This window comes from Anomalospiza imberbis, chromosome W (assembly GCF_031753505.1).
Source record: "Anomalospiza imberbis isolate Cuckoo-Finch-1a 21T00152 chromosome W, ASM3175350v1, whole genome shotgun sequence".
Classification (NCBI taxonomy): domain Eukaryota; kingdom Metazoa; phylum Chordata; class Aves; order Passeriformes; family Viduidae; genus Anomalospiza; species Anomalospiza imberbis.
Window position 1 is genome coordinate 6701137 of NC_089720.1, and position 25765 is coordinate 6726901.

Below are 25765 nucleotides of genomic sequence, written 5' to 3' on the forward strand. Positions count from 1 at the left end.
TTTTAAACAATACAGAGACCTAGTTCAGTAATGAAAGTAGCTACATTACCAGTAGAAAATGACATGCTAGATATGCAGTCACTACCTACAGAGAAAAAATAAAATCTGGACCCTTACCAACAAGCACCTCTACGCAGAAGGCCAAAATAATTGCACTAGAAGTAACAAAGAGAAAAAGAATAAACATCTGTACAGACTCAAAGTTTACATTCAAAGTTGTGCACACACATGGAACCATCTAGAGAGAGAGGGGACTACTGACCTCACAAAGAACATCAAACATGCACAAGAAATAATCCAGCTGCTAAAAGCAGTTCAACTACCTGAAAAAGTAGCAATTATGCATATTAAAGGACACCAGAGAGTGTGCCCAAAATTAGAAAAAAGAAATGAGCTAACAAATAAAAAGACAAAAGAAGCAGCAAAAGGTAAAGTAATTATTAAAAGAGCTTTAATTCCAAATATACAAATTTCCCTTAAAAGCAAGCCAACATATATTAAGAAAGACAGAAAACTAATCAAAGATAAAAAAATCCATACAAACAAGAGGGGTGGGCTACCATTAAAGAGAAGCTAGTAATCCCTTCCCATATTTTGTAAGCACTAGTAAGAGAAGAACACCAAAAAACACACTAAAAAATAAATGCTCTAAACACCTATTTGTCACCAGAGGACACAAGGAAAAACAACGCACCACAGCTTTGGTCACGATGAAGAGACTAATTTATTTCTTCTGACACCAATCATTTATAGTTCTCAAAAGGTGCCAGTGGACTGGAAGGTGAACGTGCCACCTCTCCAACAACACTGGACAAACTACCAGTCTATCAAATTTCTCCGCCTCTATGAAAGAATGCAAATTCTGTTGTTTACAGAAAGTTACGTGAGAAAGTTCTCTACAAGAATGTAAATTCAAAAGGCTTTAGAAAATCCTAAGAAATCAGGGTGACATCTCACCCTTCTCAGTTTAAAAAAAAGAAAAAGAAAAAAGAAAAATGAACAATGTTCAGTGTCCATTCATGGAGGAATCATCAGAGTGATCACTCGCATCGTCTGCATCCAAGTCATCACTCAGCGATTGACCCACTTGATGCCTTTCAGTTCGGTCACGGTTTCCATGTTGCCCGTCGGCCGGATTCTGTCTCTGCGGTTGCAGGTCAGGGTGAACACACTTCAAAGGTACCCAGCATGCCCCAGTATCTGTGGACACACAAGCATACCCACGCCCCGAAGCGATAAGGTCATAAGGACCTTCCCACTGTTTATTGACTAAATTCTGCACTCGAACCTTTGCTTGAGGCTGATGTGCCTTGTCCGCAGCCTGCAACGAGAAATGATGGTTCAAAATGACAGGGTTATTTGAGTTTTGTTGCACCGTAAGATGATTGATGGTGTACAATGCTTTTTCCAACCGACTGTGCGGGGTTTCACACTGCATTCCCTGTTTCTGTTTTTGAAGAACCCGCTTCAGAGTACCATGAGCGCTTTCTACAATAGCTTGACCAGTCAGAGAATGAGGGATACCAAACTTGTGTGACACACCCCACAACTGCAGGAACTGCCGCACCTTTTGCGACGCGTAAGCAGGACCATTGTCGGTTTTCAGACCACTGTCGGTTTTCACAGCAGAAGGTACCCCCAGGATGGCAAAAGCCTGCCGCCAGTGGGCAATGACATCGCGGGCCTTCTCTCCAGTGTGAGCAGAAGCCCACATTGCAGAGGAGAACGTGTCCACCGTGACATGCACATACTTAAGCTGGCCAAATTTGGCAATCTGGGTGGCATCGGTCTGCCAAAGCTCCAAAGCCCTAAGGCCTCTGGGGTTTACCCCTGCTGGTAAAGGCGGAGCAAGCACATGGCAGTCGTCACAGGACTCAACAATGTCCCGAGCCTCCGTTGGCGTCAGCTGAAACTGCTTCTGCAAGGTATGTGCGTTGTGATGGAAAAACACGTTATGCCTTGGCTTGCGCGAGTGTATCAGGCTGAGGTGCTACCCACGCTGGGTTAGCCAACTTGTCAGCCCTCGCATTACCTTCTGCCACAAATCCTGGAAAATTGGTGTGACTCCTCACATGCAAAACATAAAATGGATGAACCCAGGCCTGAATGGCACACCACAATGTCTTCAGTAAATGAAACAAGGCAGGATTACTGACCTCCTTCAACAATGAATGACCCAACCGCTGTGCAATGTCAGCCACATAGGCGGAATCCGTGACCAAATTGAAAGGTTCCTGGGAAAATCTCTCATATGCCAAAACAGCAGCCCTTAATTCAACCAACTGGGCTGATCCATCCTGATGACCTTCCAGAACCTGCCATTCAGATCCATCCTGACAGGTAGCAATGGCCTTTCCAGTCTTCCCTGAACCATCAGTAAAGACGGTGGGCCCTTGCACGGGTTCCTGGCTATTTTTGGGCCGCAAAGAAATTTGTGTGGATTTTACCACCTGCAGTAGCTTGTGGCTGGGCAGATGATAAGTGATCTGCCCTGAAAAGGTTTCCAGAGCACATTGCAGGGACACGCTGTGTGCAAAGCTCCAGTCAAAATCCTCCCGAGATATCCAGAGTATGATCTTTGCGGGATCTGCACCCATCAATTGCAAACACCATTGCTGGCATTTGATTATCAAGCGAGCAAGCAACGCAGCCAATTCAGTTGTCATCTTCTGCGGCTGATGGGGCAGGAAAACCCATTCCAAGATGTGCAAGGGATCGGACCATTTGTCACTCCATTGGCCAATGATACCTGTGGGATGCGAATCTGGAGTGGTAACGAATACAGTGACATCAACAGAGAAATCAATGCGATAAACTTGGCGGGCAGAAACAGCCCACTGAACCTCCTCCAGCACCTGACGTGCCTCAGGGGTCAATGTGCTAGGTGACTTTAGATCAGAGTCTCCTTTCAACAAATCATACAGAGGAGACAGCTGTGCATTGGTTAGTCCCAGGTAGGGATGTAACCAAGTGATGACACCCATCAACTTCTGGGCATCATTCAGTGTCTTCACCGAATGCACAAATTGCACCTCCTGGTGTTGGATTGTCTGTTCCAGAATTTTGACCCCCAAATACTTCCAAGGAGGTTGTCGCTGAACCTTTTCTGGAGCCACCTGCAGTCCATGCTCATGCAAAGCATCGAGTAACTGAGGCTGAATTCTCAGCAGCTCATCCTGGGTGGAAGCAGTGACCAAAATGTCGTCCATATAATGATACAGACGTGCACTAGGAAACTGCTTGTGAACTCCAGACAAGGCACGAGCCACATACCATTGACATATGGCAGGGGAGTTACGCATCCCCTGGGGCAAGACTCTCCATTGATATCACTGTGCGGGCTCAGCATTGTCGATTGCTGGCACCAAAAAGGCAAATTTTGGTCTGTCATCGGGATGCAAAGGAATTGTAAAGAAACAATCCTTCAAATCCACGATGAAGATCGGCCAATCTGCAGGAAGCATGGTAGGCGACGGCATGCCTGCCTGCAAAGTTCCCATACTTTCCATCACGGCATTGACCTTTCGGAGGTCTTGTAACAACCTCCATTTCCCAGATTTCTTCTTGATGCAGAACACAGGAGTGTTCCAGGGACTGGTAGAAGGCTCCAGATGACCCTGGTCCAACTGCTCCTGCACCAAATCTCGAAGGGCGCTCAATTTATCGTGAGGGAGGGGCCACTGGTTCTCCCAAACAGGTGTGTCCACCAGCCACTGTATAGGAGGCGTGGGACACTCTGCGCCCTTCATCGCAGTGGCCCCCATCAAAAACCCGTCCCCATGCGCACCCCCCACGCAGACAGAACATCCCTTCCCCAGAGGTTATCAGGAGTAGAAGTAACATGCGGCCTAACCCAGGCCGTCTGTCCCTCTGGGTTTGTGATCAGCACAGACCGCTGGCTCACATAACATCGCGCCGTTCCCCCCAGTCCTGCAACGGACGTCTCCACGGGACTCAGAGGCCAGTCTGGAGGCCAGGTGGCAAGGGAGAGAACTGTGACGTCAGCGCCTCTGTCGAGAAGCCCGCTGAGGCGAATCTCCGATGGCGTCGCACCGGGGATGGACAGAGTACACGACATCTCGGGACGGTCTTTGGTCAGGACAGCGGGCCAGTGAATTTGAGGCAGCCCAGTGGACCCAAAACAGCCGACACCACATGGCCGGCCAGCCATCCTGCGAACAGAAGACTTAAAAAGTACAAGTTGAGCAAGCCGAGTCCCCTTTGGGATTGTGATGGGGGGGTGGGTGTGGAAACCATTGCACAAATCTGCCCTGTGAAGTCTGCATCAATCAGACCCAGGTGCACAATGATGCCTTGAAGGGTGGCACTAGACCTTCCCATAAGGAAAGCACTCATGCCTTCACCCAAAGGACCAAAAGCATCCAGAGGAACCTTGTGTATTTGACTAGATTCTAAAACAACTGTTGCTGCTGTGCAGACATCCACACCTGCTGATCCACGGGTGCTGGCTGCAAGCTGGCTGAGCAAACCTCCATGGGCTCCGGGGTCTGGAGAGGAACTTGTGTCTGGGCGCGCTTCCCCTTTGCACTCCGCTTCCCGTTTCCCGGGCCCGGCAGTGCCTGGCCATTAACATGAAGAGTTGCCTTGCAGGCGTATGACATATGGTCAGGCCTTCCACACCGGCCACACAAGAACATGAGAAATTTTCCCTTCTGCACTTTCTTTCCCTGTTTGGTGCTGGCCCGAGCAATCCCCCGCTGTTGCTGCCAGCCCTGCAGCACCGCCCAGACCGACTGCGCAACAGTAGTCCAGGCAGCCGTCTTTTGAACCAAGGGGCTGAGGTCTGCACAGGCCTCTAACACCTGTGAGACAGTAGCCGTACCAGGAAGAGCCCTTATGACTCGCCTACAGTCTGCGTTACAGTTGCTCCTGGCCAGGTTCGCAAGCACAATTCTCCTTGCCTCAGGATCTGCTAACTGCCTCTCCACAGAGGCAGTCAGTCTCCCTGCAAATTTCATGAAAGGCTCATCTACCCCTTGGACAATGGTTGCAAATGGCTGCAGAGGAGCAGCCATTTCCAGGGTCTGAACCAGTGCTGCCAAGCCTAGCGTCTGGCACTGGTCAAGCACAAGGGGATCATATCCAGCTTGCCCCTGAGGATCAACATAATTGCCTGTGCCCAGCAACACATCAGTGCCAACCGCACTCCTGGGATCCTGTGGCCCCCGCGTAGCATTCTTTTGCACTGCGCTGGCTACCAAATGAGCCCACTTGTCCTCAAAAATGTCAAAATGCACAGGGTCAAAAAGAGCATGTGCCACAGAACAGATGTCAGAAGGTGTCAGCATCTCAGCAACAAGCATGCGGAGCATCTGCATAACTTCAGCAGACCCAACACCATGCTGGGCAACGGTATCATGGACTTCCTTCAGTGTCTTAAACGATAAAGGCTGATGTGTATTGTGAGTAACACCCCTAAGCACAGGGAAAGCCTGGGGACCTCCTGGTGAAGCGATTTGCAGAATAAATAAATAGACTCCACAACTCGATATAGTTATGAAGTGGGTATGTATGCCAGCACCCGGCACAAGTGAGATAGTTCTCCATAAACTTGTGCCCCGAGCCTCAGTCTCACCCACATCTTTATTCACAAAGGTGTTCCATATGCAATACATTACACAACTTTTCCATGCATATTCAACCCCTGGCCTCGCCTTTCCTCGCCTCTCATGCTAAATAGGTCCCCGCCCTTCTGGGCATGCGTGGTTTGCTGTGGTGGTGGCCGCGTGGGTGGTCTCTGGTGGTCTCTGAGGCTGAAGATTGTGATCTTCCTCCTATTTGAACTCTTGAACTTTTCTCCTCTGTTCATGCGCTTTTGGTCCTTTGGTGCCTATCTGAGTAGGTCTGTCAGTCTTGATAAGCTTGGAGACAGAGGAGCCCCTTTACCTGGGTTCTTTGCATCTCCTGGTCTTGTCTGGCATTGTCCTTTATGCAAGAAACTTCAGAGATTTGCATTTTCTTATGCCCTTTGTACCATGGCAGAGGTTTCTCAAGTAAAAGGTTAAAATTCGACACATAATTCTACAAACTAAAATTTAAATGTTTTAATTTATTTTGTTAATTCAAGTGAACTCCAAAAATCTCTATTTCACTGGCAAGGTTGCATCACCTGCCGTGTCCCATCCCGTGGGTTCCACAGGGACAACGGCAGCTGCCTGACTGCGGGGCAGTGCAACATCACTTGACACCACGCTCCCCGCAGCATCAGCAGAGCCAGAGGAGCCTCCCCCGCGATCCTGCAGACGCTGCGAGGAGGCAGAGTCGCACATCTCCTCAGCCTTATCTAGGACTTCCTGCCAAAACCGCCCGTGGTCCCTCGGACGCACGGTCACCTGGCAGGGGGGAAGGGTCCACAGGGCCAATGGAGAGGATCCGCGGCCACGGGAATCCACCGGTCTCCCGCCGGCCGCATCAGCAGTCACGCCAAAGGTAAACACCTCAGCGCCCCGCTGTACCGCAACCTCAGCCTGCGCGGCAGGCGGGGAAGGCGGAGCCGAACCAGCCGACAGCTCGGCAGTGCTGTCCGCAGCAGCGCTGGCAGAGGGCACCACGGCGGACACAGGTGGCGGTGCAGAACGCAGACCCGGTGCGGTGCCCCCCTCCCCCGGCGCGGGGGAGGGATGGGGCGCAGAGAGAGACGCGGCGCTCGCAGTCACATTATCGCGGGGCGACACAAGGGAGTCTGGCACAGCCCCAAGGAGCATCAGACCCGTGCCGCGCAGCCGCGCATCGGGCACCGCCCCCGCCGGGCGGAGCGGGGCAGGCTGCCCGCCCGCTGGGCCGGGGCCCGACAGAACAGCAGCCAGCGCCCCGCCCAGGGCGGCTCCCACCGCCTGCGCACGCCCAGCAGGCTGCGCAGTCTCAGGAATGGGGGACGACCTTCCCCCAGAAGACGAGCCCGAGATTGAAGCGGGCGAACACGCTCTCGCTGCCCCCAGGGGGTATGTCATAGAAACACCACAATTCAGACAAAGTGTTGTCACCGAATCAGACGCAATCAGAGGCGGGGACTGATCCACGGGCCCCGCTTCGCCCATGAGCTCTGGGAAGGCACAAAGAGAGGGCGATTTCTCCCCCGACTCACTACATCTGCGGCGCGGGGCGGGGCGAGGCGGCCCGGCCGGCCCCACCGGCTCACTGCGCCTGCAACGTGGAGCGGGGCGAGGCGGCCGAGCCGGCTCCACCGGCTCACTGCGTCTGCGACGCGGAGCGGGGCGAGGCGGCTGAGCCGGCTCCACCGACCGCTCGCTTAAGGCCAGCGGGCTGGGAGCCCGATCCACCTCAGAGGAGGAGCCGCCTTCCAGCTCATCGTCTCGAGGAGAAGGGGAAGCACCCGCATCCTGCATAAACTCAGAGTCCCCGTCGTCCACGTCCGAGACAGACGGTTCCCCCAAAGAGCTCCGAGAGCTACCAAATTCAGATCCCGGCCAAGCCGCGTCCACTATTTTCCATTGCACCAGCAGTGGTCCAACGTCCACAGAGCAGTCATCAAACAGGGCGTCCATGAGACTGCCCCCCAACTGAGACATTTCCTGGGACATCACCTTCCTAAAGTCAGAAAAGAACCCCTGCTGCCTCGCCCATTAAAACAGCCTTTCAAAATCACTCCAGGAGACGGAAACACGATTCCTCTCCAGGACATCCCTCCAGAGATCCAACATCAGAGATTCCATCCCGAAACCGATAGAGGTTTCCATCACAAAAACAGCAGGCAAAACGCCAAAGGGGGGGTGTAAGCATGCTCTCACCCGATCTCAGCTGTAGATCACGTCGGGGCCACCAAATGTCACCAGAGGACACAAGGAAAAACAGCGCACCACAGCTCTGGTCATGATGAAGAGACTAATTTATTTCTTCTGACACCAATCATTTATAGTTCTCAAAAGGTGCCAGTGGACTGGAAGGTGAACGTGCCACCTCTCCAACAACACTGGACAAACTACCAGTCTATCAAATTTCTCCGCCTCTATGAAAGAATGCAAATTCTGTTGTTTACAGAAAGTTACGTGAGAAAGTTCTCTACAAGAATGTAAATTCAAAAGGCTTTAGAAAATCCTAAGAAATCAGGGCGACACCTATTTAATTAAAAAAATAATTACCAAGAATTTATATACCACTATTACTCAAGTAACCCGACAGTATAATCTTTACCTCAAGACTAACACCAAAAATACTCCCAAACCAAAACTTAGTCAGATTAAGAAAAGCCATAGACCTAAATAGCAGTAACAAATAAACTTTTCAGAACTCCCAAGGAAAGGCGGGGTATCAGTATTTATTTGTATTAACAAATACATTTTCAAAATAACCAAAAGCATTCCCCACCAGAACTGTCAAGCTCTAAAAGTGACCAAAGTATTATTACAAAAAATAATGCCATGCTTCAAAGTTCCAGCCACAATATCCGCAAATAAAAGATTACATTTCATTTCCAGAAGAGTACAACAGATTAGTAGCCACCTGGGCCTAGATTGGGAACTTCATACTCCATACCACCCCCAATCAAACAACCAAGTAAAAAAAAAAAAATCATTTAATTAAGCAGAAAATTGCAAAACTAAGGCAAGAAGTTAATCTACCCTAGTCTCAAGCTCTTCCACTAATACTGTTACTAATTCGAACTAAACCTAAAGCTAAAGAAAGACTAATTCCTTTTAAAATGCTTTATAAAAGGCCATATAGAATACAAAAGAAATGTCAACCCACATTAAAAAAGTAACATTAGCCACCTATATGGTGGCTTTAAGTAAACAGCTCAGAGAAATTAAAAAACATGTAGCTAGAACTCAAAGCAAAGAACTAGATAGACCAATACATAACATACAGCCTAAATATTATATATATATATATTAAGTCTTATACAGAAAAAACTTGAAAACCACAGTAAGAAAAAACATTCCAAGTACTTCTCACCACCTTCACCGCGATATAGGTCAAGGAGCAGAATACCTAGATCCACCACTCTCAAATAAAAAAAGCCCCAAAAGCCCCTTAAAAAGTGACACCAAGAGACAAAGAACTAAAACTAAAACTTACTCAAGCAAAATAAGTCTATTACAGCCAGGGGTAGTTTGTAATTTTATTTATAAAATTGTTTTGTGTATAATTATAATTAAAGTCTTAAAGAGTACCTCTATCCAAACCAATACTAAATAACCTTAGTCCCAAGGTTTTAATCCGTATGCTAAATCCATAAGAGAACCTTCCAGGATAAAAGATTTAAACCTATCCACTGTAGTAATCCACGAGAAGAGATTTAACTAGAATATTAGAGACCAGATTAAGAGCTTTAAATAGAATTAATTCAGAAATACTCATAAACAAGCTAGCCACTACAACAAGTAGTCTAACAAAATTAAAACAACCCTTACAATCATCTCTATTAGCATTAAGAACTAGCCAGTAGCAGATTTCAAAAATACTACCAAAGTGGGAGAAGGCCAAAGATCAAGACCACAAGTTAATAATAAACACACAATACAGTTCAAGATAATATGTCTTTAGCTTTAAGTTATATACAAGTACAGTTATAAATACAAGCAACAACAGCTTTAATCTTCCAGAAAGGGGGTGAAAGTAATTTTCCAACTAAAATTCAAAAGATTGTCTAAGATAATACAATTTATTTTAAAAGAAAAATTCAATTCTAGTAAACTATAATAAATTTTACCTATGATCCTACTTCTAATATAACCACTACCTTTGTACTTACCATATGTAATACCACTATTTATGTTATCACCACCTCATCATCACACTAAAATTAAATCATAAAAAACAGTACTCTACCCCTCAAAACATAGAGTGTAAGCTAGAAAAGTTAAGTTGCAAACAGTAAACTTAAAAATCTTACGTTACTAAAAAACAACTAAAATTCATTTGTAAAAACAATACTATTGATGCTCAAGATGTGTGTCTTAACACTAAACAAAGTATTTACCACTTCGAAATTCATCCAGTCACTAATCAAAAAACTGTGCTTGTATATACTAGTAAAAGTTATAGATACTTAAAAACTGCTTATACTATTATAAAAATCAATAACAAGAATTTTGTTTTACCTAGTAAAAACCATTCTAATTTTTGCATTTGTAATTTTATTAAGGTTATCAAGTGTGATTTTTCATATTTGTGAACAGTGACATCCCACCAGCTAATTAAAACCAATTACACAATATATCATAAACTATCACCTACTACTATTAAAATAAACCTCACATTAATAAAACAATTCATTAAACACCAAGACCTAATAGAAATCTTAAAGAAAATCCAAAAAAGCAAAGAAAAAACCCTAATTATTGTCCATCATAATCCAAAAGAAATACCCAGAATTCTGCAAAGAATAAAACAGAATACAAATCATCACTCGTAAGATACAATCTTTAAATAGTCACCAACTACAAATAAAATCTTTAATACTTTGTGTCACCCCATTGTAGTTTTATTAATATTAGTTACAGTAAGTTTAACATTTTCTTTTCTATTACTAATGTAAAATTAAAGAATACTACAACAAGTAACTGTGTTAACCTCCTTATCAAATATACATGGTAAAACATTAAAAGACATTTATTATCATAAAGATTTACATTAAGTAAAAGAATTTACTTATTTTCTAGGAAAGGGGAGAATGAAACAGAGTGGAAATTTAATGGTAGAAATCCATTTGGATTTAGGTGAAATGTGCCGCTTTGAATTATTAGTACCTTGCTAGCATAGGTAAAATATGATGTTTAGTCTGGTAGCTCTGCTGCGCTCATAAAAACTGCCTCAGCTGAGGAGAAAAAATGCGAATTTCCAAGCTGAAAAGAGAGGCCCTTTGAAACAAAGAAAAGAAAACAAAACAAAACAAAGACTGTTCTCTGTACTAGGACTAATTGCAAGTTGTAATGCGAAACTAGTAAAATGAATATGCATAAACCTATTGTGAAACTCTATGCATATGTGGTAATAAAGAAGAATTTAAAAAAATCAAAAGTTCTCAAGAATGCACATGTTCTTTAAGGAAAGACGATCCCCACATATGTCCAACACTGTAATAAATATATCAGCTTTACAACTTTTGCAAGTTGTAAAGTTAGGGGTTTTTTTCCGCAAATCACTTCCTTATCTTGGGAGTTCTGCCAAATGTCCTTGTGGGCCCATAAATTCTGCATTCCTTGTGTCCATTATCAGTAGTACAGCCTTCTTCTGCAATGTTAACCTCCCCTCCCCCCCTTCCTCCTCCAGTCTGAGATCACTGAAGCATGTCAAGTCCTAAATTTAAATTTGTTTTTCTAACACCTGGACATCACTCAGAGCTTGTCAGCTGCTCTGTTTCACAGATTAAATCTTCATTATTGTTGATTAGGCTAGAAAGTTACAACGATTAAACATCAAAGAATATCCTTTCTTAAAAAAACATTTTTACATATTCCATCTATTGTAACAATTAGGCAGGGCCTTGTTTTACAACCCCCTTCTCATTCCCTCTAACTCTCTGAACTAATTGTTAACTATTTTTGACTCTTGAGATGTCTCAGGATCAACAAAACTAAATACTATTTGTTACAATTAAAGATTTTCCCAACAGTATCTCTTCTTTGAGCAAATACTTATGTCTTAGGTTGGAAATGGGGGTGTGTATTCCATTTCTATCTGATGGGGAAGTTAGCTTCTGTTAATTGGACAGTTTTTCTTTATCTCGTCCACAACCAATCCTCCCTCTGGGGAGATATATTCTGTTAATGGGCCATCGAGTGTTACTGCATGACTGATAAATTTACACCATCACTTTGTGAGAAGCTCTGCCCAGAGGGAGGAGCCAAGCAATCCTAACTGGATATAATCAGAGATTTGGAACTCCACAGTCAGCCTTTTCCACTGGATTCCCAGATAAGCAGCCTTTCCCACTGGATTCCCAGAGGAGCAGCTCTTTCCTGCTGGATTCCAAGGAAGACCAGGCCCATCTACACCACCACTGGATATTCAGAGAAAGACTACACCCTTCTACAGGATCACTGCTTCAACAGAACCACATCTGTCACTCCAGGAGGACTGCAGCCACCATTTCAATTGGACTGCTACCAACACACTGACCAACAGGGTGTCAGGTCTTATTCTGACTCTGATAGTGCTGTTTTGTATTACTGCATTGTTTATTTTTTTTTAATTTTATTTTCTTCCCTAATAAAGAACTGTTATTCCTGCTCCCATATCTTTGCCTGAGAGCCCCTTAATTTCAAAATTATAATAATTTGGAGGGAGGGGGTTTACATTTTCCATTTCAGGGGAGGCTCCTGCCTTCCTTAAGGAGACACATGTCTTTTCAAACCAAGACACTTATTTGATAAAAATAAGAGTGATAGCTATATCCTTAAGCTTTGTTTTGGCATTTGACCTGGTACAGTAAAACATTTGTGTTGGTTTGTGTGAAAAACACGTTCACCCTCCTGTGAAAATTTAAAAAGTTTAATAAAGGACAATAGGAGACAAAGACAGTAAAGCAAAGATTACGGCCCTCTACATCTTGGTACTCAGTCAAGAGCATATCGTCACCTTCGGGGATACCCCTTAAATACCTTTTCTATTACATCATCCTGCTGCATATTCATAGACCCTTATGCATATCCATAAACTAGTTTACATTTTCCAGGAACTATTTTACATGGCCCCTCCTTAGGTCCGCCTTTTTAGAGCATGCGTTTTCTTGGCTGTGGTTTTGGCTCCTTTTCCTTATCACTTCCAGTTTGGGCCTTGGTCCACACTGTCTTCAGATGGTAAGTGCTGAGAGTTGGCATATCTGTAGCAGGGTCCACATTACACGTTCGCTGGATGTTATCCTGAAAAAACAAAGAGTTCACTCATAACTATCAGCTACCACTACTACTGTGTCTAAGTTTTTGTTAATAGCAGAAAGAAAAGCAAAGTTATTTTAACATTATACATATAACATTCATTCTAATATTTGCGAAAAAGCCAACAACATAATATGTGTGAAAAATGCCAATCACTTGTTTTAAAATTTTAAAAGTTTAATAGTAACAAAATAGTAATAAAAATAGTAATAAAAATTAGAGCAATAAGAATTCGGACAATCAGTGTTAGGACAATAAAAAGCAAAGAATTACGGATGTCTGGGTGTCTGGCACTCTGCCATAGAAACACATCTCGCTAACAAAGGATTAACCCTTAAAAATAATAGCCTGTTGCACATCCATATATCTAATACATGAGGCAAACATTATTTTCAAACAAAGGATGTCTTCTGCTTAATTCCTGTCGGTCCCCCCCCCCCAATCTTGTAAATCAATTTCTTGGCTCCTAGAAGTCTGGAAGAAGTCTGAATAGTCCCGATAAAGAGGCAATAATTCTTCTCTTGGAATCTTGATGCCTTGTTGCTGTTATCTGTATGTGAAGAATTCCTTGGTTATCTTATCCATTCCTTGAGCTAGTTAGAAAAAGTATCTTATATCACATAGTTTCTATTTTAATATTATGCTATAGCCTAAAAACTATATTTACCACACTACTTAAAAAACTAATACAGTACTACAAAGAAATTAATACAGTATAACTTTCCAACATAACACATATAGTATTCATTTTAATATTTGTGAAGAGCCAATCATATAATATGCATTTTTCACAATATGTATTTATAACAGTTTGGCATGGCCTGGTTTTTTGGTAGCAGGAGGGCCACAGAGGTGGCTTCTATGAGAAGCTGATAGAAGCTTCCACCATGTCCAGCAGAGCCAATCCCGGATGGCTCTGAAGAGGGACATGCTGCTGGCCAAAGCTGGGCCAATTGGAGAGGTTGGTAATGTCTCTATGATAACATATTTAAGAAGAAAATCAAAACAAAGTGAGGCACAGTTTTTTCTTTACCCAGAGAATAGGAGGAGGTGAGAACATGTGAGGGAAACAACATGGAAAAACCAAGGTCAGTTGAGGAGGGGGATAAGGTGCTCCAGGCACCAGAGCTGAGATCCCTCTGCAGGCCGTGGTGATGACCATGGTGAAACAGGTTGTTGCCCTGCAGCCCATGGAGGTTCATGAGGGATGCAAAGACTCACCCGCAGCCCGTGGGGGAGGTGCCTACGCTGGAGCCAGTGGATGCCTGGAGGAGGCTGTAATCCTGTGGGAGACCTGGTGGAGGGAGGGGGCCCCTGCTTCCAGGCTGGAGCAGCCTGTCCTTGGAGGACCCCGTGGAAGAGTGACGCACGCCACAGCAGTTTTGGGAGGACTGTCTGCCCGTGGGAGGGACTCATGTTGCAGCAGTTTTGGGAAGACTCTGCTCACGAGATTGGAGCCATGTCGGAGAAGTTCTGGTGTACTGGCTCCCGTGGGAGGGACCCAATGGCACAGCAGGGGAAGGACTTCTCTCCCTGAGCAGTGGAAGAAAACCTCAGGTGACGAACTGGCCAAAACCTCCATGCCCTGTGTCCCTGAGCTGTTGGTGGGAAGGAGGGAGGGATTGGGGTAAGAAAAGGTGTTTTTGAGGGCTTATTTTACTTCTCATTATAATCCTCTGACTTTGTTAGCAATAAATTCACTTTGCAACTCTAAGTCGAACCTGTTTTGCCCTTGGAGTGTTTTCTCCCAGTCCTTATCTCAACTAATGAACCCTTTGTTTAATATTTTTTCTCTCCTCTGCCCAGTTGTGGCAGGGGAGGGTGAGTGAGTGACTTTTGTGGGTGTCTGGCATTTGGCCAGTGTCAAACTATGATGTTTTAATTAAAAAAACTAGAAAGATAAAAAAATTAGAATGCCACACACTAAGTGAACTTTGAATAATTGGCAGGCCTCCAAACAGAAGAGGAACAATCAGCAAACATTTGTGTGAGTGATTCAGATCCTCTCAGGATCAGTTTTGTCGGTCTGCTATTCTTTTTTATCAATGGTCTTGAAGAAGCTATACTGAATTATCATCATGTCACATTAGCAGATTATGCAAGAATTGAGGGTGCGAGAAATAATGGAGTGACTTGCAAAGTGACCTGGAACTCTTGGTAAAGAAGGTGCACCTAAACATATATTTATATTTCTATAAATATTTTATTTATATCTTAGATACATATTATACATATTATTTTAAAAAATCTATATGCTATCTCACAATGGCCTATGGGTATTCTCAGTTCAGTCAGAGAGAAAGAGAAACATTTCTACCAGGCTGTGCCTGGGAGAGAGTTGGAAAAGAATGTAAATAATTCACTATCTCTCTTGTTGCTTACAGATATGTTCCGCCACTGTGTGTCATTCAGAGCGCACCAATGGTGTGAGATGTTTTTACTTTAAGACGAATGAAATTAGTCTGCACGATGTTCCCTATAAATAGAGTGGTGCATTTGAAATAAATCAGTAGAGTTCTCTTTGCCTTTTGATCTTGGAGTTCTTCTGTTCCTGTCCTGCCTCAACAACAACAATGGCCAAACAAAATATCTTAATTGTAGACTGCGAAAAAGGCATATTAAATGATTGGCTCTTCACAAACATTAAATTGAATACCATATGTGTTATGTTGGAAAGTTATTTTGTAGTACTGTATTAATCCTTTTTAAGTAGTGTGGTAGATATAGTTTTAGGTTATAACATAATGTTAAAATAGAAACTATGTGATGTAAGATTTTTTTAAAGTAGCTCAAGAAAGAGATGAGATAATCAAGAAATTCTTCACACAGAGATAACAGCAACAAGACACCTAAGAGTTACTGCCTCCTTATCGGAAAAGACAAACATTCCTCCACCGCCTCTCTGTCTTTAAGGAGCCACCAGGATTAAAGGGAAGAAGCTGACGATAACCAGGGAACACCCTTTGTTTGAAAAGAATTTATGCATCATGTATGAGATATATGAATGTGCAACAGGCTATTGCTTTTAAGGGTTAATCCTTTGTTAGTGAGCCTCCTTTGTCAGAGGAAAGCATCCGAACGTTTGTAATTCTTTGTTTTTTATTGCCCTTTATTGTCCTAACTCTGATTGTCGAAATTCTTATTGCTCTAATTTTATTACTATTTTTATAACTATTTTATTACTATTAAACTTTTAAAATTTTAAAACAAGTGGTTGGCATTTTTCACATAGACTAAAACGTACAGGCAATCCTTGCATGTTAAGCATTTTTAATCTTTAATAAAATATGCTACCTAGAAACATATATAGGATTCAGCCTTGATAAGTAGTTTTCAGTTTTTGGCATGCCACACTCAAAAGGACTCAAGGTTTGAAAAGATGCCTCATTGATAGCAGAGATGAGGGACTCCATTTAATCAGTTTAAAGACAAGACTGTTGAGAGCTCTGTGTGCTCATCTAAGTTTAGTTGCTGAGTTTGGAGATATATATATATATATGTATATGTAGATTAATTTAGTCCTGGGGGCTGCACTAGCAATCAGACTTGGGGCTACAAGTGAAATCCAGCAGACTTAAGGTTGTAAATGAGAGTGTACTACCCAGCCCCCGGGTTATGCCGCGGCGGGCACCGGCTCTCCAGCCCCCCTTCCCCTCCGCCCTGAGCGTTGGATTAATCGTCCTCCACAGCCCCGGCTAACGATTAGTAATAGTCAATAACAGCCGGCACCATCCGCAGTCCCTGAGGCTGAGGGGGCCGCATCCCTGAGGCTCTCCGTCCACAGCTCCGGCCCCGAGAGGGGTTCCTCCCTCCCGCGGCACTTCCCGGTCGTACCCCTCCGCCTGCCACTACCACATCCCCCGCTGACATCAGCCTACGCCGCCATATTGGAGGAAAAGTCACCTCCGCCAGCTCGGCCGCAGCAGGCGGGGAATGCCGGCTTCCACCGCCACTGCCTCGGTCGAATTCCGCTCCCCATGATTCCCCGCGGCCGGCCGCTGCCCCCGTGGGAATAGGGCGGAGGCAGGAGCGGCTGCCGTCTCTTCTTTCCCCCTCCCGATCTGTCGCCAATTTCCTCTCCCCGTGTCGGGCCTTTGACCTTCCACCGCCTCCAGCCATGACTTCCTTGACTCAGCGTAGCTCTGGGCTGGTGCAGCGCCGGACGGAGGCCTTCCGCAACGCTGCCGCCGCCAAGGAGCGGGAGGCGGGAGGCAGCTCTGAGGATGAAGGCCGCCGGGACGAGCCCGGCGACGGTGAGAACGGCGACTCCAAGGAAACACGCCTCACCCTCATGGAAGAGGTGCTGCTCCTGGGTCTCAAGGACCGTGAGGTGCGGCCGGGCACGCTGAGTAGGGGGTGGCTGACGGGATACCGCTTATTCGGGGACTTATTGGAGGTTGTTGATGGGAAAGGGGAACGTAAGTGGCGCTAGGGCGCGGGTGGGATGGGAGCAAGGATGCTGCTGGGTGAGTGTTGCTGTAGGTTTGGGGCAGAAGCGTTGTGAGGGACGGTGGACTGTTATGTAGCTTAGGGGTAGGGGCGCATACTGGAATAGGCTTGAGATTTAGGAGAGGTGGGGAAGGTGATTGGATGTTGAGCGGAAGGAAACCTGTAGGAGATTTTGGATTGCCCTTTGAATGCAGGGTTTGCAGAGAGGCTCTAATATTTGTAGCATCTCAAGGAAGGCAGAGTAGGGCTTGAAGGAGGAAGAGGACCTGGAGCCTCTGATAGCGTTGGTAGTTGACTTAGAGGCCCTAGTTAGACCTCTAATATTTTTTGTACTCTTGTACTTACCTGTAATTCTAATGTGGAAGGCTTATGTACTCCTATGTATTTTGTCAGACACAACTTTATGGTGGTTATGGGGTTCTCAGGTGCTTTAGTATGTTTAGTGGCCCTTTTTAATAAGACTTTCCAGAGTACTGTTGTGTTAAAAATGTCTTCAACTTTGGGGAGATACATTTGACAAAAATGGGCCTTGAATAATGAGAAGTTTGTCAAAATGAGGAAATGGCATTATTATGCAATTCTTATTTTTTGCTGAATTTATAGCTTTATTAGGTGACATGAAGCTGTTAATAACAGTCATTGAGGAAGGCATACTTCTACCAGTGTGCTGGATTTATTGTTTGATTTGAAAGAGGTAATCAATATAAAAAGCATGCACACTACAGAAAATCCTGTCAGTTTAGTTTGATGCAATGTATGGTGAAGCATAAAATACATTTATTTATGTATTATGAATTTTACTAAGCAACCTGCTTTTTTTTCTTTTTGGTGAGAAGTAAACTAATGAAGCAGTTCATTGATTTGGGTGGAAGTCTCCTAAAACCGTGTTTGTGAGTGCAGAATAATGGGGGGAAGCTCCTAAGTTATGTGTTCTTTGACTCTACACTGCATCTAAAATAGATTTGATGGTTGATAAAGAATTGGTTAAAGAGTAATTTTCCTAGTTAACATTTGTTTTTTAATGCGTGTTTCTATATCTGTATATGTACTTGCCACAGTAGCATATTTTATTTCTCCTTTAGATTGTGTATTTTGGGCCATATTCCTGTAATCACTTTTTTTTTTCAGTTGGACCTTGCCACGGCATCCTAACAAAGTCAGTAGATATTCAGTGTTGTGTTCTTCCATCTGCTGAATCTGAAGGCATGTGTGTATACACATTTCTCTTTCTACATACCTGAATAGCTACGTGAAAGTAAGTTAAGCATGACAAGACAGATATCTGTCAGGATTACCTAGGAGGTCTTGCCTTGAGGAAGGTAGGATAGACTGGATGATCATTCAGCCTTTTTTTTTCCCCCTCATGAGTGCGTGCTAAATCTTCTGAATTTTGCAGGCATTAGGTTGTAAAGACTTCAAGGCAAGGAACAATCTGTCTGCCTAGAAAGAATATATGGTGCAAGTATACCTAGTATATCAAACACTGGGCCTAAAAATCCAGCTTTGCATTGGTGTGCATCAAAATTATAAATCATCCAACATTGCTACGTGCAACAGTGGCAAACACTACAGGTAATCTATTTATGTGCATGCAAAAAGTAACTAAGTGATTACAGTGGCACATATGTTTGTGACTCCCTTGAGATTTTGCAGTTGAGATGTCAGACAAAAGGGATGATAATGTCTCTAGGGTAGGGATCTTATGTCCCTTATTGTTGATCTTATTGTTTGGTGCACAAACCTCAGCATGCACCATTTCTGTGCTTTGTTAGACATGACTCATTAAGGTTTGTATTTTGGTTTTGTGTCTGATTGTACTCTTTTTTTCTAACATTATGTAAGTGGCTTTGTCTCCATGAGTTAAAATCTCCATCATTTAAATTTAAAAATAAAACTATAGATTACTTTTCAAAGATTTTTATTTTGTTCTCTGTTGCTGTAATGATAAGTTAGCAAAACTTAGGTACTTCATGCATCTGGAAATGCTTTTAATAAATTTTTTACTACTGATAAAATTTATTTCCCATGACATTTGTGTGAGATTTTGTCATGACAACAAGCAGAGAAAAGTAATATATGGTCTGTAAAGTATAATTGTAAAACTTCGTGAAGTGTAAGGGAAAGGCAAAGAAAAGCCAGTAAATTTAAAGCTGATAATGTCCTTCCTTTTTTTTTGCAACAGGATAAAATAATTAGTGTTGAGTTTAAAATAAATAAATAAAATAGTCTGAATTACCTAAGAATGTTTCCCTAAAAATAGCTTTTTTCTCAGAAAAGTCACTGAAAACTGCATTGATAATTTAGTTTTGAGATTTTTTTTTTTTTTGTAATTTCACTTATAATATTAAACACTGGTGAATATGGCTTAACACTACATAAATTCTATTAAAAAAGCCTTGCATGTAAGGACCTGGCATTAATAATTTTAAGTGTAAATTGCAGAACCTTTACTCATAGGAGAGAGAATTTCAGGCAGATTTAGATAGTGATGGATTTATTTGTGTTTCTAAGACACTGTTATATATTGATGTGAATCCTGTTTTCAGGACAGTGGAACGGTTGTAAAAAACAGAGACAAAAGTTTTGTGTTGTTGCTGCAGTATGGGTGCAGTCATGCAGTCATGGGAATGTCCAGCTGCCCCAAAACAAACACAGCACACCTCAGTCCCATTCTCAATGCTTGAACAAAATTAACTTTTTTTTTTATTTGGCCTAATTAAATGGTAGTTTATGTATATGGGCAGTGTGGTGTTATATTTTAGTTAAATGGTATGCTCTGTCTCACCCCTCAAAAATGTATGGTTTATTCCAAGCCTGTGATCCTCCCCTGAAGTATCATGTGTCTGTAATCCCATTGACCCAATCTGTTCCGCACCCACTTTGAATCTCCTTGTTAAGTGTGCTGGGATGACGTTTCGCTCCCTCTCTTAGCTGGCTCTCCTGGCCAGTGCCCGCTCAGCCCCTCTCTCCCCCTCCCCTTTCCCCCCTCACTCCCCTTTCCCCCCCTCTCCCTCAGAAACCATGCTGCCTCCCGGGGGTAGGACCCCCAATAAACCCTCATCTAATGAGCACCCTCAGAAGCCGTGTGGAGTCTCCTTGCCTGCCTGCTGCCACCAGCGAACTCGCAGCCTAGGGGGGGCCCCCCCGGGGACACCCCCGGGGGGGCCCTCCCCCCCGAAATGCACCGCTACAGGGCTGGTTGCTCTTTTTTTTTTCACCAATGGTACTTCCATTTGTATATTCTGTGTATATTCTGTGTATATATAACTATTTCTGTATTTCATATTTCGAGTTCAAGATAGGTTTTAAGGGGTATGTGCTAAAATATGTTCATGACAGATCTGGTGTCCTTAGATGAACAGGAGCAGTGGAACAAAAGGGGCATCTATAATTTATTTGGAAACCCTTCAGAAACATGATTGGGAAAGTGAATTATATTCCTCTATTTAGAATAGAGCAATAGCCTGTTGCTGTAGGAATAAAAAATACTGAAACAAAATACTTTGCTGTGTTAGGTTAAAAATAATATTGCAGTAGTGTTGTATTGTGTTGAGAGCACAGTGGCACAGTAGGACCGATCAAAGTCATAGCAAAAGGGAAGTTATTCTGTAGAACTACTGAAGCTTCTGAGGTCACCTCTCCCAAAAGAAGGAAGTGGTAAATATTGTTAGCTGATTTACAAATGACAACTGAGATGAGTACAGGTCACTCTTTTCATTACAGTTCTTTCAGACATCTTGTAACTCAGTCCCATTGAAAACTGAGAGATTGCTAGGTTCTTTGTAGCTGTCACTCCATTTAAGTTTTTTATACATGTAGGGGGTTTTATGGTTGGTTTGTTGTTTGGTTTTTTGTGTGTTATTGTTTTGGGTTCTTTTTGAGTTCTCATTCAGTACAAGTTGGGAATCTATTAAAAGGCAGTAATGCAAAGAGCTGATCTTGTCCTCTAAAAAATGTGCCGCAACTAAGCAAATTGAAGCAGCTATAGAGACACAACACCTTCTGTAGTTCAGATAATTATATTTAGTACGATAAAATACTTATTTGATCTGTAACTAATTCCTTATTTGCTGAAAGAAAACTCACATAATGTACACTGAAATAATTGTCATGTACTGCAGTCTGCTGCAACAGTAAATATTTTTAGTTTTATTTACACTTTTATTGGTGAAAATTAAAATGTCCTTCGTGAGAGTGATGTTAATTCATTTTGGTACAGAAATTGTCTTGGACCTTAGCTACTCATGTTTGGCTTTTAGAAACTTCATTTATTGCTGAAGATTTAGTGTTACAGCATAGTTTTTTGTCATGTGAAGGTCTCTACTTTATGATACTTTTCATTGTATTGAAATATGTTATTAGGGAGCTAGTTTGCCTGCTTCAGATGTGCTGTATTGTGTTGATTAGATTAATTCTAAAATGTAGTTTCTTTATTCTTACCAAATCAGAGTAGCTGGATTTCTTACTGAATTTTATATTTTAATCCTAAAGAGATTTTTTTGGAAAGGTGAATAGGAATTTTGAAAACATTCAAAATATGAGTGGTATTTTCCCTGATTTTAAGATTTGCCTTTGTGAAATTCATATTAGGATTCAGAAGTCTGTGATTTTTTTTGCCCACGTAACAAACGAGTTTTCAGAAGGCATCTTTGTATCTTTTTTTTTCTCTTCCTCCTCTCTTCCCTCCCTCCCTCCCCTTAAAAAAGTTTCGGCAACAGCCTGAATGTCAACTCAAAAGCTCCCAATTTTTTTTTAAATTTCTGAGACAAATGAGTGAAACATGAAGAGGCATCTACTGGGAATTTGCATTTCAGTTGAAGAATGATGTATGAATGTGTTGAAACTTTGACTAAAACATGCTTTATCTCAAATCTTAAAATCATTTAGGTTGGAAAAACCTTCTAAGATCATAGAGTCCAACCATTAAACTAACACTACCAAGTCCACCACTAAAGCATGTCCCTAAGTCCCGCATCTACATGTCTTTTAAATACCTCCAGGGATGATGATTTGACCACTTCCCATGGCAAAATGTTCAGGGCCTAATAACAACAAAGTATGGAATGTCTGTGATGAAAAATTTTTTCTTTCATAGTATAGGCCTTTTTGGTCCTTTTAAAAATTTCATGTCCATTCCTAAATTACAAGCTAGCAGAAGATAGGAGGTATGTGCTACAAGATGCAGTGAAGTGCCTCTTTACTGTGATGTTTAGTAAATCCTGCTTTTGTGCTCTTTGGAGAACAACATGCTGATTTGGAAGGAGCACTTTGGATACAAGTTGACTTTGTGTTGAAATGGTGTTTATATTTCATGGTTCTGTATGCAGCTAATGTGGTTATCTAGCATGGCTAATCTATAACCTATATTATCTATTCATGGATAACTGAGTATAGTGTAGTCCCTTCTTTCATGTTAAGCTGTCTAGTGTAGGACAAAGGCAAAAACAATATGTTAAAGTGTCCTGGTTCAGGGCAAATTTGGCAGAGAACCCCAAAGGGGTTCCTCTAGGAAGCAGATTCAATTGGCCCCTCCCCCAACTGGTTCAGGAAAAAATACCTTCTTGGAGAAAAGTGGAAAAAACTGTTTATTAAACAAGAAAACCTAAACAATATTAAACAAGAAAACCTCTTGCCGCTCCAAAAGAGAGACAACCTGAGAAAGTCCCCTCCATGGGTTGCAGCTTGGCTCACTCAGTCTCTTATCAGTCCCTCCAGCACTGGAAATGCCACAGCCCAGGCTCGGCCCGCTGGGCCACAGGTGCGAGCTGCTGCTGCTCTTCTGGGTGTTCAGTCCAGAGCAGTTTTAAACAGGTCCAAAGAAAAGGAAAAAAAAAACACAGTCCAGGGAACTTCTTTGCCTCAGCTAGCTGAAACTAACTAAATAGCAAAGGAGAGCACTGTCCCGCTGTCTGTCCATCCGCACACAACACAGTCCAGGAGCCGGAATGTGGAGGAGTGAGTGCAGTTTTCCGAAAACAAACTGCGCGCTTCTTCTCTCCCCCCTTCACTCTCGGAACAAGTCTTAAAGGTGCAAAACTTATTATTGAGCATAAACAGAACAGACAATTGGGGATAAAAGCATCATATAGTCAACCCAGGACATAAAGCCTTTCTAGTGATACTTCTCAGTATTTTTAAGCACTCTCTCAAAAACAAAACTGTAACCTTTTCCTCGCTTGTAGCAAGCTGTTTTTATAAAACATTTTGCACAAAGTATAGCTGAGAAAGTATTGCTGTTAATTGCTAGAAGTGGAACTAAAAGTTAACATAATTTTGTGTCAAAGAAAAAGTGATGTTTTTTTAGGTGTTCTTTGATCCTAAAGTAGTTGAAGTACTGGAGCATTTATCTCAGTTACTTAAGCTTCACAGTAACTAGCCACCTTTGCAATGCCAAATTGACCAGGCTAAATGTTACAGATAGTGTATTCAAGAATGACTTTGCTACTCGAGGAGCAAATAATTACTAGAGCACATAATCATTTCTGTTTTGCATTACTGGGGAAATCATACAATGCTTTTAGTTGAAAGGGACATCCAAAAGTCATTTCATCCAACCCCCCTGCAATGAGCAGGGACATCTACAAGATCAGGTTGCTCAGAGCCCTGTCTAGTCTGACCTTGAATGTTTTCAGGGATGGGGCATCTATCATCTCTCTGGGCAACCTATGCCAGTGTTTCACCACCCTCATCATAAAAAAAATCCTATATCTAGTTTCTTATTTCTTCCTTATAGTCTTTCCTATATCTACCCTCTTTTAGTTTAAAACCATTACCCCTTGTCCTATTGCAACAGACCCTACTAAAGAGTTTGTCCCCATCTTTTTATATAAGCTCCCTTTAACTACTGAAAGGTCACAATGAGGTCTTCCTGGAGTTTTCTCCAGGCTGAACAACCCGAACTCTCTCAGGCTGTCTTCACAGGAGAGGTGCTCCAGCCCTCTGATCATCTTCATGTTCCTCCTTTAGATCTGCTCCAACAGGCCCATGTCTTTCCTGTGCTGAGGACTCCAGATGGGGTCTCATGAGAACAGAATAGAGGGGGAGAATCACCTCCCTCGACCTGCTGGACACACTGCTTTTGATGCAGCCCAAGTTTGGCTTTCTGGCCTGCCAGCACATACTGCCATCTCATGTTCAGTTTTTCATCCACTAAAAGGATGGGAAAGGAAAGCTAGTCTGGAGTAAATGTGTGGCTCAATTTCCTCTGCATAGACAGCATTCTCAATCTGTTTTCTCATAACTTTTAATAAAGAAAGAAAAAAATAGTAGTCAGTTAATCATGTGCCACTTTTAACTGGGTTTTTTTTCCAGTTTGCAAACAGGTCTTGGATCAATTTCAGTAATTTATTTTCTTACAGAAATATTCATTAAATGTTACTGCAGAATGATTTCACATACACATATCAGACATTAAAACATTATTTTGTTTTCTGTTTGTGATGGATCATTAAGATAATAAAATAGTATGTCTTTTAAGCTCGATCATTGTAATTGGAGAGCTGTTAAACACTCATAGGTCTTTTACTATTTGTGGATGTTACAGGATTTATTCATCACAATAGGAAATTAAACTATCAAGCTTTTTGCATATCTTTCTGTTCCTGATATTCTTTTAAGCACTTGTAAGTTACTGCCCTGGTTCTGGCCAGGACGCAGTTAATTTTTGCAGCAGCCAGGATGAACACAGCCAGGTCCTTCAGGTTATTTAATACCACCTCATGCCATTTGCAGGGGGGAAGGAGTGGGGTGGGTACCCTTCCGATTTGGCCAGGGTGTGTGGAGTGTGCAGTCCAGGTTCCCCAGTGAACAATCGTGTGTGAATCATTCAGCTATCTTGTACACTCTGCTATTAGTATTGTTGCTGTTACTGTTGGTTTTCTAATCTCCTTGCTGTTTCTGGTAAATTGTTCTTATCTCAACCTGTGATCTTTGCCTTTTTATGTCTCCAATTCTTCTCTGGGGGGGAGAGTGGAGAGTGAGTGAGCAAGCCAGTGTGGGTTGGAAAACAAATTTGATCTAAGCATTTGTTGTATTAGGTACGGAGCCACTGGTCACAATGTTGATTGATGTGTTCATGTGGGTATGGTACCTAACCCTGTATATATTCCTGTATGTGCTCCTCATGGTGCTCTTTTTCAGAGCAGGGAGAGGAAACAGGATTACTTTGTTGCTGTACTGTGGGATATCAGTTTATGACATGATAACATCAAGGGCAATGGGGGTCATTGTGATATGTATTCAGTGTTGTTCTTCTGCCCTTACTTCAGGTGCTACCTCTGGGAATTCTTTAATAATTGTTCCCAGTGTGTGGGGGAACAGGGGAGGATGATTTTCCCCAGCTTTTCACTCCCTTTTCCTTTTTCAGGCCTGTTACAGCAGCTTTTGAGAATTTTGAATTCCCTCTGGATGTTAAGGAAAGCATGTTCTTGTTGCTAAGTCTGCCAGGTATCCTCAGT

At 42.9% G+C, this 25765-nt stretch overlaps 1 protein-coding gene and 1 long non-coding RNA gene across 2 annotated transcripts in view; one reads left to right on the top strand and one right to left on the bottom strand.

Annotated features, from left to right (window-relative positions):
- Positions 1-25765, bottom strand: part of LOC137464283 (uncharacterized) — a 335322-nt gene that overhangs the window by 271087 nt on the left and 38470 nt on the right. The window lies entirely within an intron of this gene.
- LOC137464280 (Golgi phosphoprotein 3) overlaps positions 16723-25765 on the top strand; it is a 118660-nt gene continuing 109617 nt past the window's right edge. The window contains exon 1 of the mRNA XM_068175569.1: positions 16723-17190. Within this exon, the coding sequence (XP_068031670.1) occupies positions 16978-17190 (213 nt within the window). The 5' untranslated portion in view covers positions 16723-16977. The remainder of the gene's footprint in view (positions 17191-25765) is intronic.